The 15,154-nt window shown below is 44.1% G+C and overlaps 1 protein-coding gene across 1 annotated transcript in view; it reads left to right on the top strand.

Annotated features, from left to right (window-relative positions):
* KCNQ5 (potassium voltage-gated channel subfamily Q member 5) overlaps positions 1-15,154 on the top strand; it is a 575,434-nt gene that overhangs the window by 462,547 nt on the left and 97,733 nt on the right. The window contains exons 4-5 of the mRNA XM_061206754.1: positions 3,263-3,438; positions 3,704-3,829. Coding sequence (XP_061062737.1) covers positions 3,263-3,438; positions 3,704-3,829 — 302 coding nt within the window. The remainder of the gene's footprint in view (positions 1-3,262; positions 3,439-3,703; positions 3,830-15,154) is intronic.

Here is a 15,154-nt window from a genome sequence, read left to right on the forward strand (position 1 = left end):
GTACGCAAATAGAACCCTCTCGGGAAGGGGCGGGGAGACGGGCGTTTCTGCCCGGACATGGGCGGTGGGTGAGCCGAGGCCCAGTGCTCTCGCCCGCTAATACCTGCTTCTGTGTTTGCTGTAGTATGTGGGGCTCACGGATGCAAGCCCCACGGCTTTCAGAGCTAGGTGTTCGGGGGGGGGCCATCCCTCTAGTGGTAGTCTTAAAAAATGGGGCGCTAAAAATGGGGTTCAAACCCTTAGCCTCACAGGGAAAAGCTGGGAGTTGGAGGTCCCTGCTGTGTGCTAGGACGGGGGTTTACGGCGAGTGCGTCTCAGCCTCTGCTGCCGTTTTGATGTGAGCATTTTCTCATTCGCCCAGTGCGTAGGGGCACCTTGGCTAGTTTCTGGCTTTCCTGCAGAGGGAATCACTGCGTGTGTAGCTGTTCATTTGGTGTGTCTGTGGGAGGGCGGCGGTTCAGGGGTCTCCTATGATGCCATCTTTAAAGACCATGGCTGCCCACTGTCATAAAAGGTATATCTTAGGGAGACTTGCTTTTTATAAACATCAGTGGCTGACGGCTGTGAATTAGTATATTGCTGTAGAATTCTGTGCTGGTTTGATTAACTTCCAGGTATTTTAGATTGATGTTCCAGTTATTAAGCCACTGATGTGGTAAGAGAACAAAGCTCAAGCTACTTTTAAATGTTTATTAACCTAAGTTTATTCTATAAACAATGTATTGAGTGCCTACCATGTTTCAGGCACTGTTCTAGATACTTCGGATACAAGTATCCAACCTTGTGGAACCTCCATTCTGCTAAGTAATCTCTACAAAAATAATAAATACATAAATAAAAATAAAAGTCAAGAGTACTCATAACTTCTAAAATATTAACCTGGGAAATATCTAGGTGGTACTGACAGCAAAATTGCAGTGGATGACTGTAATCCAACAAGAAACATTTTTGTGGGTGCATTCATCGTGTGCCATTTGGTTGCTCATTTATGACTTCATTTCACTGAACTCTGACTTTCTGATCTGAATTAAAATGAGGGTATTAAATCTAATCTGTGGTTACCTTTACACATTTTGTGACTTAAAACCTTTAGATTATGATTCACTGTGTGCATAATTTTTGAAATTGTCTCAAACCTACAGGGCTCCTTTTACTTTTTCTAGGTTTTGCCTAATGAACTGACTTTATAGCATACTTTTTGTGCTGTAGTGTAACAGGTCTGTAACTGATTTTTTAAAACTAACACAATATATGTTTTTTGTGTCTCGCTTTTTTCATCTGTAGAATACCTAACCAACACGGGTGTTATAAGGATTAAAATAATATAACATTTGTAAAAAACCTAGAATGAAAGAAAGTGCCTGGCACAAAGTAAATTTTAAGTCTGTGCTTTCTGCACCCCTACTGGTCATTTACTTATTTCAATTATTTCTAATATGTTAACATGGTCAATAGGGTACCTTTTTCTTTCCTTTGTACACTTGTGAGGAAGCAGGACTACAGTGAGAAAAAGAAGCAAAATGTATATCCATCAGGGCCATATAAGGAATGTCTCTTTGTCTGTAGACCACTTGTCTTGGAAGTAAGTCCCTCCAAATGATGAAAACCAAGAGATGTTTTCACATTTAACTCTTTTTAAAAGTTTTTTCCTGATTTCAAAAGACATTTTCATTGTTATAAAACTCCAACATTACCAAAATTAATAACTTAGAAAGTGCTAAGTCCCTTTATCCACATACTCACCACAACTCTCTACCCCAGAGAGAATTAATAGTAATATTCTGTGTATATTCTCGCATATCTTTCCTAGGTGTATAATATATGTTTTATTTATTAAGAGTACATTGTACATACTGCTTTGCAACTGACTTTAGTCGCTTAATGTCTTTGATGTCCGTATCAGCGTATGTAGTTCCTTCTCATCTCCGACAGCTATGGAGCGAGAGAAAAGGATGCATTTGTGGCTGGCTGTGCACCCAGCCACAGGCTCCCACAGCGTGCAGATCCGATTGGAGGAATCCCTTTGGCTGACCCATGTCCTGCCAACCCCCGACCCTCTCCAAGTCCTGACCCAAAAGGGCACCAGGAGAGTGACTCTAAGGGTGCTCTTAGTGCACACCAGGGGCCAGGCCTTCCTGAAGGCAGGAACGACTGGGCTGGACAAAGAATACACACTCACACGGCAGTTAACCCTGAGGCTCCCAGGAACATCAGTAACTGCAGCCCCCTGAGGTGGAGCTCTTCTTTGGAGTGTGGCCACCTGGTCGTGCACAGCCCACTCGGAGCAGGAAGGACATCTTACTGAGGATGATCAGGTCAAGCTAACCTGCTGTAAAATCTCCATTGGAAGCCATTCATCCCACTTCTCCTCTCCCACTTCAAAGCCTACCTTCCCTCACTCAGATATTTACCCTTGGAGCGATTAAGTCATTCATCTTTTCTATGCTCTCCTTAGCCGCTCTTTTTCTCTTTTTAGCTGACGAAAGGGCAGATATGATTTAAACCAAACGTCAATATGTCAAACATTAAATATCCATTCCCATGCAGTGCGTGGTGTGTATGATCACCTACTCTGTTGTAACAAATGCAATGTTAATTAACTTGTGTACAGAACTTACCCAGAACTGACTAGCGCGGTACAGAGCACGCAGAGCACAGCGCTTAGAGCAGGCCGCTCAGCTTGGGGCCTTTGTCTAAGAGGCTGTAAAGGGCCAGGCTCCACAACACAAGTGAATTTTCTGCAGAAAGGAGCTACCAGCTTCTTCGGCAAGAAAACGGGAGACATGATTATGCGAAGTAGCCCTTTCGCATCTGGACAGGCGGTGTACCCTCTGTGGCATCAGCCAGCAGGCCGCGGTGCTGGGGCAGAGGCAGAGGCAGAAGCCCCTTCCTACAGGCAGGACCACCCGTGCCGCCAGGACTGCCGTGGGGACTCTGCGCCAGCCCGAAGCCCTCCGGAGCACCGGACCTTCCGAAGGCGGTGTCCAGGCCTTTGAAGGCTAAACGGCGAGCGGTCCAAACCTGCGTGGCTAAAGCAGAGAACGGCCGAGGGTCAGACCCGGGGCAGCAGGCGCAGGAGGCCACGCCCTCCGCCTTCCACTCCTCGGCGATCCCAGAGCCCGCGGGGCGCGCGCCGGCCTGGGGCTCTAGAGCAGTTCCCTGGGCCCCAAACAGGTCATAGGGACCCTTTGTGAAATTCTGTTTTGGAAACGAAAACCTCCTGGTCGTGCTACTTACGGCTGCTTCACCCTGTTTCTTTCAGATACCATCGTTCTCATCGCCTCCATAGCAGTAGTTTCTGCCAAAACTCAGGGTAACATCTTCGCCACGTCGGCGCTGCGCAGCCTGCGCTTCCTGCAGATCCTGCGCATGGTGCGCATGGACAGGCGCGGCGGCACCTGGAAGCTGCTGGGCTCCGTGGTCTACGCGCACAGCAAGGTGGGGGGCCCTCGCCCAGGTGCGGGCGGGGCGTTCTTAACTTCCTCCCTGGCTGCCGTGATATTTACTAAACCCATCGAAAGCAAACTTGATCTTTTCAGTAATTGGTTAAAGCAATGGGGGACACAAGGTGTAGTGGATTATGTGAAAGTCATCATAAATATCCAAGCAGTAGTCAAACACGTGGAATCATGCTTAGATTTTTTTTTTTTCCTTTTTCAAAGATTTTTCACCTCTAAAAATCTCTCATTCCTTTTATATCTAGGAATTAATCACAGCTTGGTACATAGGATTTTTGGTTCTGATTTTTTCGTCTTTCCTTGTCTATCTGGTGGAAAAGGATGCCAATAAGGAATTTTCTACATACGCGGATGCACTCTGGTGGGGCACGGTGAGTATAAGAATCTGGTTTTATTTATTGGATGTTGTGAGATGTTTCCTTTGGATGTAGTGTAGTGATTCCCATGAGTGGTCTCAATAAAACTATGAACTTCCAAAAGGGAGTTAAGTGAAAATATACAGCACTTATAATTATCTAAAGAGTTTCCCCTGTTAAGTCCAAGGAAGTTAAGTTCTCTTACAAATCAGTAGTATTTCTTGCATGCTAGACTGTTGCCAAAATAAAGACAAGTAATTTTTTAACCGTGATTAAAATGTTCATGGGCTTGTTCGTTTTAACTTTGTGGAGCACAGCTTTAAAGTACAAATGGTTGCATTGTTTTGCCACTCATCAAAAAGTTTATCTGAGGTTTTAAAAAAAAAAAAAGAGAAAAGGAATACTAGCTGAATGAAAGAAAAGTAAAATTATGGTACAAAAAGGGAAAAAGAGAAGAGTGGTAACCATCTGTGAGATCAGAGTCTATAGACCCTGAATTTCAAAACTTTCCACTCATAAACCTCTTTTTCCTTTATATTGTTGTTAAAGGATAGTTTTCCAAACAAATAAAAGTAAAATCATGACTCTCATACAGGTAGAAAATAAACATGTCCTAAAGATTTTATTTAAACTTTTAAGTATTCAGATGAATGGGCAAACAGAGGCACACCTGGCTTCTTCCACGGTGAAAGAGGAAAGTCAGAGGAACCCGCACCAGACAGAATGTACTTACACGTCTACAGACAAGAATTATTTTGCATTGCTGCTACAACTTATGTAGTCCTAAAATAGCTCAAAGGCCTGAAAGGTGCAGAGCCCGCCCCATAAAAGCAGGAACTGAGAACCTGGAAGAGTGTACTCTGAACAACACATAGTTTTCCATCAAAGCAAAAATTGTCTTTACAGTGTAAAGAATCTATGAAACAGTCGATGAAACGTGTACCCTATTAAGAGTGTCATAGGATAAAGGAGTGCTTTATGCAATGTGTAAACTACATTTTTTTAAATTCTGTTCCTTAAAACATTCCAAAAGGGTGAAAATACAAGAGCAGTTATAGTTGTTCGAAGACTTTCCCTGTCTCTTTGGTCCAACAAATTTGTTCTCTTACAAACCATCGGCAATATTTCTCGAGTGCTAGATTGTTGCCAAAATAAAAATCTGTCATCTTCTTAAACTGTGATTAAAACATTGGGAAGTTTGTTTGCCGGTTTGCTTTGTGGAGCACAGATTTAAGTTCCCAGTTGTTGCGTTGTTCCGCTGTTTGTCAGAAGCTCATCAGTGAGAACTAGAGCTCTTGTCAAGGACGTGGGTAGCTCGGCAGGGCCTGTCGTAAGCAGAACTTGGTATGTGTGGGGGTTGCATAGCAGCAATAATATGAATAAGAATCAAAAATATGTTCATCTGAAGATTCAGATTTTTTTTCCTTAAATTATCAGAGTTAAATGTCTCCAAGATTGTGCCACTGATAACAAAGCATTCTGTTGGTTTAACAGTTTGGTTTCCAACTCTTTCCCCTACCCCACAAGCAATAATGGCCACTTTGAAAGGAGGAAAGTGGAAAACCCAGAAGAGAGCAGTCGTCTGACTTTCTTAAAATACTTCTTATGTGTAGAGAACAAATGAAAATCTATGACTCATGGTGGGATAAACTGTGTAAACTGAGCAAACAGGAGGCTTTTCTAGCCAGCAAGGGGAAGACAACTGATTAACCCAGGCTTCAAAGCAGCAATTTGAATTGAAGTTTAGATTTTGTGCCTCTGTGATAATTCTAACGTGCGTGAGTGACGGGACACTCGGGAGCCCCTTCTCCTCTGAGGTGCATCTGTTGGTGGGTCCACCTGGAAGCTCTCTGGCCTTCTGGCCTTCCATCTTCCTTTCTCCTTCCTACTAATCAGAATCGCTGCATTGTGTGTTGAACAGTGTGTGGGAAGCTCTGAATGTGCCTCTCACTTAGTCACCAGCTTGTTTCTTTTGCCAGAACAACCCATGTAGCAGGTTTCCAAAGGTCATCTCTGTTTGTTTCAGGGAAAAGCAACATCTATTTATTGATTTCATTCCAGTAGTGCTATTTGACTGAAGTTTAACCTGTACTTAACAGGATCTTTGAATGGCCTAATTATGTCTCTTTAAAAAAAAAAATCTAGTCTTGAATACAAGAGTAAAAATTTTTCTAAGATGTTGAGCTTCTAGGAATAAAAAAGGCCTTTTTGGTCCACAGTGGGTTTGTTGATATTAACTGACTCATTCATGAAATCGTCTGAAGCCACAAAAAGCAAACAAGAAAACTTATTAGTTCTATTCCTTATAAGAACATACTAGGTCTCCAGTGTGAAGTAAAACAAATTTAAAATACTGACTATACTTTTTATTATATGTTAATGAAGACCTTAATGAAATCTATGTCTGGATACTTTTTAGTTAAAATTGTCCATGTTCGAAGTGAGAGAGTGGCATGGACATATATACACTACCAAATGTAAAATAGATAGCTAGTGGGAAGCAGCTGCATAGCACAGGGAGATCAGCCTGGTGCTTTGTGACCACCTAGAGGGGTGGGATAGGGAGGGTGGGAGGGAGACGCAAGAGGGAGGAGATATGGGGATATATGTATACGTATAGCTGATTCACTTTGTTATACAGCAGAAACTAACACACCAGTGCAAAGCAATTATACTCCAATAAAGAGGTTAAAAAAAAAAAAATAAAGATAAAATTGTCCATGTTGCACGTAATGGACACCTTGCTAACTAAGGAAGTTTCCAGAATACATAGGGAAATGAAAGCATCCTGAACTGGAGTGTTTCTTAGTGCTAGGCTTTGGTGAAAAAAAAAAAAAAGGAAATCCTCATTTATTAAAAAAAAAAAAATGCCCAGAGTATCGACATTAAGTATAAAATGCCATTTGTAGGCTATGGATCCAGTGTCCCAGTGAATTCTAAATATTAAATATGAAACCCCTTCCATTAAGAAGGTGCTGAGGGCTGTACCCAAACCAACTGCAGGAGGAACACGTAGTGCCATCAGCACTGCTCAGAGCCAATAACAATTCAGAGAACTTGGATACCTGAAAACAATTCCATACTAGCGAACAACAGTACTCAGCCCACTGAGTAAGTGGGATAATCGATACAAAGGGCTGGTCCTAAGCGCATGGCAGGTACCCAACCACAGATGCGGCTGCCATAGATGTGAGGTGGGAGAACCGCTACGGCCAAGGAACACAGAGCGGTACCTTCCTGGCACACCCACGGCTTGAGCGCAGAAGGGGCGTGGGAACTGGGGTTTCGATGAAAAGATGTTCTGGCTGCTGAAGGAGCAACTGAAGAGGCGTTGATGACAGTGGACGTGCCGGGGGCGGGGAGGGGAGGCTGAGGCCCCAGCTGCGGCTCCGGGACAAGAGGACCTTCTGGTTGCTGGGCGGAGTTCCATTTAATGTTATTTCCGATTATTATTACCCTCCTTTCCAGTTGCTTTAGGTTTATTCTGAAGTAATTTAAAAACAGGTTTTCCCACAGTTACTTTTTATTATGATCTCTTTCTTTCCTGTTACTATTTTCTTCCTTTTGATTGGCTGAAACAACTTAAGATCCCATCCTCCTGAAGTAATTTTTCCTGGTAATGACCTATTCTTGAAGGCCAGCTTGTCTTCTTTCTATTTACCACTATTCCTGTGACGAAGACAATGTTACGGGTTTTTTTAAAGACGCAAACAACAGCAGATGGTATAAATCTACTCTTGGGCAAGCATCTGAAACCTACAGCCTCCACCTGAGACCTGTGCTTGAGATGATTCCTTCAGGCATGTAGAGGATTTGATGTCGGCCAGAGTTAGTCCCAGAATTCATGCTAAAGACCTGACAGTCTTTCTCCAAGCATCAATATAGGAGGCTCTGCATTCAACAGGTTGTACAGCCCAAATATATGCCATGAGTTTCAGCCCCCTGCAAAATCTAAGAATGGGAAATGGTGCACATTTGTGGAAAGAGCTAAGATACCCTTGTCATTGATAACATCTGTTACCCTTCCGAGAATCAACCGTCCTTCCATCAGGTTCACCAGGACAAAATGTTTTCTGCCACCTCATATAAGCTGTTGCTTTCTGACTCAGTAAATCTGCTGGTACAGTTAATTAAAGTTGTGTTTCTTACTACCAATGCATTACCCGATGGTATCCAAGCCTTACTTTACTTCTAACCATTCAAGATTATTAACGACCAAGTGAAAACTGAGACACACATACCCCAGCCATTACCCCCCAAAACAGCCGAGTGCTTAATAACCTCTCCAAGTGCCATGCCTACCTTAAGGGCATTTATGGGGTATACTGGTTATAAGTCTCTGTGGGGAACTCTTTCCTAAGATGTCTGTTCCTTGAAAATTGTCACTGCACACGCGACTCTGGACACTTTTGCTCAGTATTACTCCATAAGCACTGAGCACGTGCTGTATTGAAAAAAAAAAAAAAACGTATTATAGTCAGGAGACCAGGGTTCCAGCCCCATTGTTAGTGGAGGTGTGATATTAAGCAATTATTTAATATCTCTGTAAAACTGAGAAAGGAATAGTACCCAAACACAAAGTTGCTGTGTGTATTAAATGAGATTAGGACATGTAGATGTACTTTATCAAGCACTAGACAGATGTCAGTCACCACTATTACTACATGTTTGACCACAGTCCTGGAAGAACACTGTGGAATGCTAATGCCCTGAGCTCCCTGCCACAGCAGAACCCAAATTTTATGATGCCACCAACACAGGAGTTTCTGATGTTTGAAGATCAAAAATCTTTCTGATGTACTAGTTCAAGGTGACCAAATTTCAACATTGACTGTGCAGATTCTGTGACCACCCACTATCTGAAACCTTATGCTCAGGAAGTGGCCCAAAGAGAAGAGAAGGGAAGAAGAGAGACTTGAAAGAAGAGAAAAAGAGCAAAGAGGAGGAAAGGGGAAGGGGAAGGGAGGGGGGAAGGGGAAGGGGAGGGGAGGGGAGGGAAGGGGAGGGGAGGGGAGGGAAGGGGAAGGGGAGGGGAGGGAAGGGGAAGGGGAGGGGAGGGGAGGGGGGAAGGGGAAGGGGAGGGGAGGGGGGAAGGGGAAGGGGAGGGGAGGGGGAAAGGGAGAAGGAGATTGTTGACAACTGTCAACATGAATCTTCTTCCCTTAAAGGACCCCCTTAGGAACCTTCATGCACTGTTAGTGGGAAGGTAAATTGGTGAAGCCACTATGGAAACCAGTATAGAGATTCCTCAAAAACATTAAGACTAGAGGGCAGAGAGCAGAAGCAAGAAGAACTACAATCCTGCAGCCTGTGGAACAAAAACCACAGTCACAGAAAGATAGACAAGATGAAAAGACAGAGGGCTATGTACCAGATGAAGGAACAAGATAAAACCCCAGAAAAACAACTAAGTGAAGTGGAGATAGGCAACCTTCCAGAAAAAGAATTCAGAATAATGATAGTGAAGATGGTCCAGGACCTCAGAAAAAGAATGGAGGCAAAGGTCGAGAAGATGCAAGAAATGTTTAACAAAGACCTAGAAGAATTAAAGAACAAACAAACAAAGATGAACAATACAATAACTGAAATGAAAACTACACTAGAAGGAATCAATAGCAGAATAACTGAGGCAAAAGAACGGATAAGTGACCTGGAAGACAGAATGGTGTAATTCACTGCTGCAGAACAGAATAAAGAAAAAAGAATGAAAAGAAATGAAGACAGCCTAAGAGACCTCTGGGACAACATTAAACACAACAACATTCGCATTATAGGGGTCCCAGAAGAAGAGAGAGAGAAAGGACCTAAGAAAATATTTGAAGAGATTATAGTCGAAAACTTCCCTAACATGGGAAAGGAAATAGCCACCCAAGTCCAGGAAGCGCAGCGAGTCCCATACAGGATAAACCCAAGGAGAAACACGCCAAGACACATAGTAATCAAATTGGCAAAAATTAAACACAAAGAAAAATTATTGAAAGCAGCAAGGGAAAAATGACAAATGTAAGGGAACTCCCATAAGGTTAACAGCTGATTTCTCAGCAGAAACTCTTCAAGCCATAAGGGAGTGGCATGATATACTTAAAGTGAGGAAAGGGAAGAACCTACAACCAAGATTACTCTACCCAGCAAGGATCTCATTCAGATTCGATGGAGAAATCAAAAGCTTTACAGACAAGCAAAAACTAAGAGAATTCAGCACCACCAGACCAGCTCTACAACAAATGCTAAAGGAACTTCTCTAAGTGGGAAACACAAGAGAAGAAAAGGACCTACAAAAACAAACCAAAAACAATTAAGAAAATGGTAATAGGAACATACATATCGATAATTACCTTAAACGTGAATGGATTAAATGCTCCAACCAAAAGACACAGGCTTGCTGAATGGATACAAAAACAAGACCCATCTATATGCTGTCTACAAGAGACCCACTTCAGACCTAGGGACACATACAGACTGAAAGTGAGGGGATGGAAAAAGATATTCCATGCAAATGGAAATCAAAAGAAAGCTGGAGTAGCAATACTCATATCAGATAAAATAGACTTTAAAATAAAGAATGTTACAAGAGACAAGGAAGGACACTACATAATGATCAAGGGATCAATCCAAGAAGAAGATATAACAATTATAAATATATATGCACTCAACATAGGAGCACCTCAATACATAAGGCAACTGCTAACAGCTATAAAAGAGGAAATCGACAGTAACACAGTAATAGTGGGGGACTTTAGCACCTCACTTACACCAATGGACAGATGATCCAAAATGAAAATAAGGAAACAGAAAAAAAAAAAAAAAAAAATTAAGACTAGAACTACCATTGATCCTGCAATTCCACTCCAAAGAGAACAAAAACACTAATTGGAAAAGATATATGCACCCCATGTTCATAGCAGCGTTATTTACAAATTATGGAAGCAACCTAAGTGCCCATCATTGGATGAATGGAGAAAGAAGCTGTGGTACATTAATACAATGGAATATTATTCAGCCATAAAAAGAATGAAATCTTGCCATTTTGCAACAACATGGATGGACCTAGAGGGCATTATGCCACGTGAAATAAGTCAGACAGAGAAAGACAAACACTGTATGATGTCACTTATATGTGAAATCTGAAAAACAAAACAAATGAGCAAACATAAAACAGAAACAGAATTACAGATATAGAAAACAAACAGGTGGTTGCCAGAGGGCAGAGGGGAGGGAGGGAGGAAACAGGTGAGGGAGATGGAGAGGTACAAATTTCAGTTGCAAATAAATGAGTCCCAGGTGTGAAGGTACAGTGTGGGAAATATAGCCAGTAACTATGTGATGTCTTTGTATGATGACATTGTAACTAGACATATTGTGGAGATCATTTTGAAATGTTACAGAAATACCAAATCACTATGTTGTGTAACAGGAAATAGCATAGTGTTGTAGGTCAATTAGACCTCAAAAACAAACAGACTCACAGAAAAAGAGATCAGATTTGTGGTCACCAGAGGGTGGGGAGTGGAGGGGAGGGGAGATTGGATGAAGGTGGTCAAAGGTACGAACTTCCAGCTATAAGTACTAGGGATGTGATGTACCACACGGTAAGTATAATGAACACTGCTGTACATTATATATGAAAGTTGTTAACAGAATAAATCCTCAGAGATTTTAAAACAATAAAAGTATTTTTCCATTTCTTTAATGTTGTATCTGTATGAGATGATGGGTGGTCACTGAACTTAGTGTGATAATCATTTCATGATGTGTGCAAGTCAGAGCATTATGCTGTGCACCTTGAACTTATACAGTGCTGTGTGTCAATAATATCTCAATAAAACTGGAAGAAAAACTAAATAAAATTAAAAATAATTTTTTTAAAAGGACCCCCTTAGGGGGAAATTATGCTGTGCTGTGGAAATCTACAGATAGTATATTCTTAATTTGTTCACATGAATGCATTAGCTATAAACTACTATTCATGATTGTATCCTCAAAACCAGACCAATAAAAATTTGTTCATTTGTTGCTTGAAGAAAAGAAGGTAAAATTTATATCTCCTGGTCTCAAATTAATTCTGCTATTGAAAACAAACAAATAACTGTAGCCTAACCAATGTTTAAATGATAATCTGAACACAGCATCTGCCATCTCATTAAAGGAAAAAAAAAAAATCAGGAACGCCTGGGCCCGAATTTGCATTTGTTTTGCAGTATTATTCCTGAGGAAGAAATACTTGATGCTTGAACCCACTAAGGTGCGCCGAGCTGACCTCCGACTTTGCTACCACAATTACACCTTCATGCCAATATTCACAACCCACCGACTTTCAGAGAATACCGTTTCTCACCTGCATGACTGCAGTTGAGCTCAGGGGCAGGAGGGCGAAACTGTATCTGAGCTGCTCCCACCTGCCACACCATCGTCCAGTAAACGTCCACCTGCAGAGACAGCATGAACCACGGGCATCGCTGAGCTGACCTGCTGCAGCAGCAGGTCGAGTGGGCCTGTCCCTCTGCGTCCTGGTCTGTCCTGTCAGGCTGGTCTGCCAGCTTCCACCTCTGGTCATAAAGTGTGACAGTCAGTGCGTGCTCTTGCTCAATGCAAGTATCACTTTGCTAAAACTGCACTGAAAGAGATATTGGAACTTTTTTAAAGTTTATCTTTTAATTGTTCAAAGTAAATTCAAAACTTCATGACCTTTCCAATGATACTGTCAACACCATGGTCAAAAGTCAATGAGTAGGAATCGATAATAAATATGTACATAAATAAATACATAAATTTTTTAAATTTCACCATCCAGCAGATGTTAAGCAGCATAGCTCCTATAAGCTCTGGAAGTTGTCAAAAATGGAATTTCACCCAGTACAGTGGGTTTCCTCCAGGCGTGATTTCCGCCAAGCCCTGCAGATCACACGTACAAACTACCAAGCAGGTGTTCCTTCTGGGAGCTCCCGAGGAGCTGGTGTCTTCGGGGCTCTGTGTGAGCCGACCTTCCTCTGACTTGACATCCAAATGAAACCATCACTGCGTCTCAGCCACCGGAGCTTCTCGTGGTTTCTGGAAGACAGAAGTGGGTGCACTGCTGAGCCCCAGCTCCTGTGCCAAAGAGCAGCTCAGAACCCTTCGCAGGGCCTGCCAGGTGCTTGGACCAGAGGAGAGCCGTAACAGCTGCAGCGTGGCACCTCGAGGACAGCCTGACCTGAAAGTCAAGAAATCAGCGACCTTCCTGCAGGCCTCACCTGGGATGGTTTGGGCGACTGCAGCCGTCGTTGCCTTAGAAAGCTGGCAGCCACATCAAGCAGGTGGGTCAGTGTGATGCCCACTGTTCACAGCAGGAGGCCCAGTTGTCCCCTTTGCAGCCACAAGAAGCGAAACAATCTGCCCTCCAGGCAGGAAACGAAGGAACCTCCACCCCCCTCCCTGACACCCTGTTGCTGGATCCTTCCCGAGCCTCGCCTGGCAACAGAAGGCCCCTCTGCCCTCAGCCAAGCAGCACCCCAGCGACTGTGAAGTCGGTCAGGCGGAGGAAGCGGTTGCCACCAAGCTGGGCAGCTGGTAGCTCCAAGTCTTGCAGAGCCCAGGCCCCGGCGGCATGGGGAGCAGGTGGGCGGGGTCCCCACCATCCCCCGGGACCCCAGGGGCGGCTCTCGGGGTTCATGACACCTCATCTCCCCGCCGGCTGCCCTGTAAGAGAGACAGTCTGAGCTCAAAGGAGGGTGCGGGCACCCTTTACTGTGTCTCGAGGCAGTGGGTTAAAACCCACTCTGAGCACTGAGCCAAGGAGAACAGCTCAGATGTGTGATCGGAATGGAAAGCAGACGGAGAAATGCAAAGTTATTGCTGTGACCAAACCATGACATTTCTCCTTCCCTTTATTATTATTAATAAACTACTGGAAAGGATTAAGCTATCTTGCAGGAAAGGTATAATAGATTAAAATCTTTCCCACATATTTAAAATTAGGAACCTGTAATAGAATGGAGCCAGGAATGCTGCTTCTGCAATCTCAAGGAATTCCTTCGCGAATCCTCTACCCATACTGCTGGTGGCATCCGATTCACTTGGCTGCTGGGTTCTACTGCCACTTCCCTCTCACAGCCTCACAGCCTGGGCCTTTCCTGTTCCAGGCCCTTTGCTCCCCACAGGTGACCCTCCTTGTCCTTCACTGTTGACGGGAACTGGCCTGAGCGTTTCCAGCCCTGCCCTCCTCTCACACTGCCAAGGCTAACCCTCCACCGTGTCCTTGACCCTGTGTCCCCTCCTCCTCGGGTACCCCCCCATCATAAAGCTCCCACCCTCCCCTCCTCAGCCTTGGCCTCTCTGCAGACAGGCACAAACACATCCTAGAAAGCACCCACTCACGTCAGAGATTTCCGGGAGTTCTGGCCCCATATTTCTCACTCTGTTGCCAATGTCCTTGAAAGAATTCTTTATTTATTTACTAAATATTTACTGAGTTCCTCTTACTCTGGTGGCGAACATCATGCTGGATGTTAGAGAGAAAACAAAGAGTAAAGACACGGTCCCTCCTTCTAGTAGAGGAAAGAAGGACCCCTCCCCAGAGGAAAGTAGAGTGGTAGTAGACTACCCCTCGTGATAAGTGCTGACAGGAAACGAGCAGGACAGAGAGAGACCAGCGGCCGCCTGTGGACAGTGGGCAGGGGAGGCCTCTCTGAGGACAGAGTGTTTTGGATAAGACCTGAAGGATGAGAAGGAACCCCAGGAAGACTGGGGGCTGAGGGAGCAGAGTGTGCAAAGACCCTGTGGCAGGATAGCCTGGCCCGTTGGAGGAGCTGAAAGGACACTGTAGTTAAAGTGCAGTGAGCAAGGGGGGACCAGGGTGACCTTGGAGACTTGGGCAGAGACCAGGTCACGAGGTGCATAGCTAGGAGCTTAGAATTTATTCTGAATTTGGTGAATAGCCATGGAAGGATTTTTAGAGGGGAGTAAGAAAATAATAGCCCTTGCAGGTGTGCAGAGAAGGAACTGAGAGAGGCCAGAGCAAAAGCAGAAAGAACAACTGAGAGACGGCGGCTCACGATGCCCATGAGCCAGGACACGGGGGCAGCCTCGGTGCACGGCGATGAGTGTGCAGGCAGGTGTGGTGTATACACGGCGGTGCTACTCAGCCGTGGAAACGAGGAGACCCTGTCGTCCGCGACCACGTGCATGGACCTTGAGCGCCAAGTGAAACAAGGCGGACAAAGACAGACACTGTGTGATCTCACTTATATGTGGGAGCTCACCAAAAAGAACCACGGAAAGAGATGATATTTGTGGTTACGAGAGGGGCGGGGAGTGGAGGAAGGTGGTCAAAAGGCACCAACTTCCAGTTATAAGATAAACTAG

Source organism: Eubalaena glacialis, chromosome 12 (genome assembly GCF_028564815.1).
Source record: "Eubalaena glacialis isolate mEubGla1 chromosome 12, mEubGla1.1.hap2.+ XY, whole genome shotgun sequence".
Taxonomy (NCBI): domain Eukaryota; kingdom Metazoa; phylum Chordata; class Mammalia; order Artiodactyla; family Balaenidae; genus Eubalaena; species Eubalaena glacialis.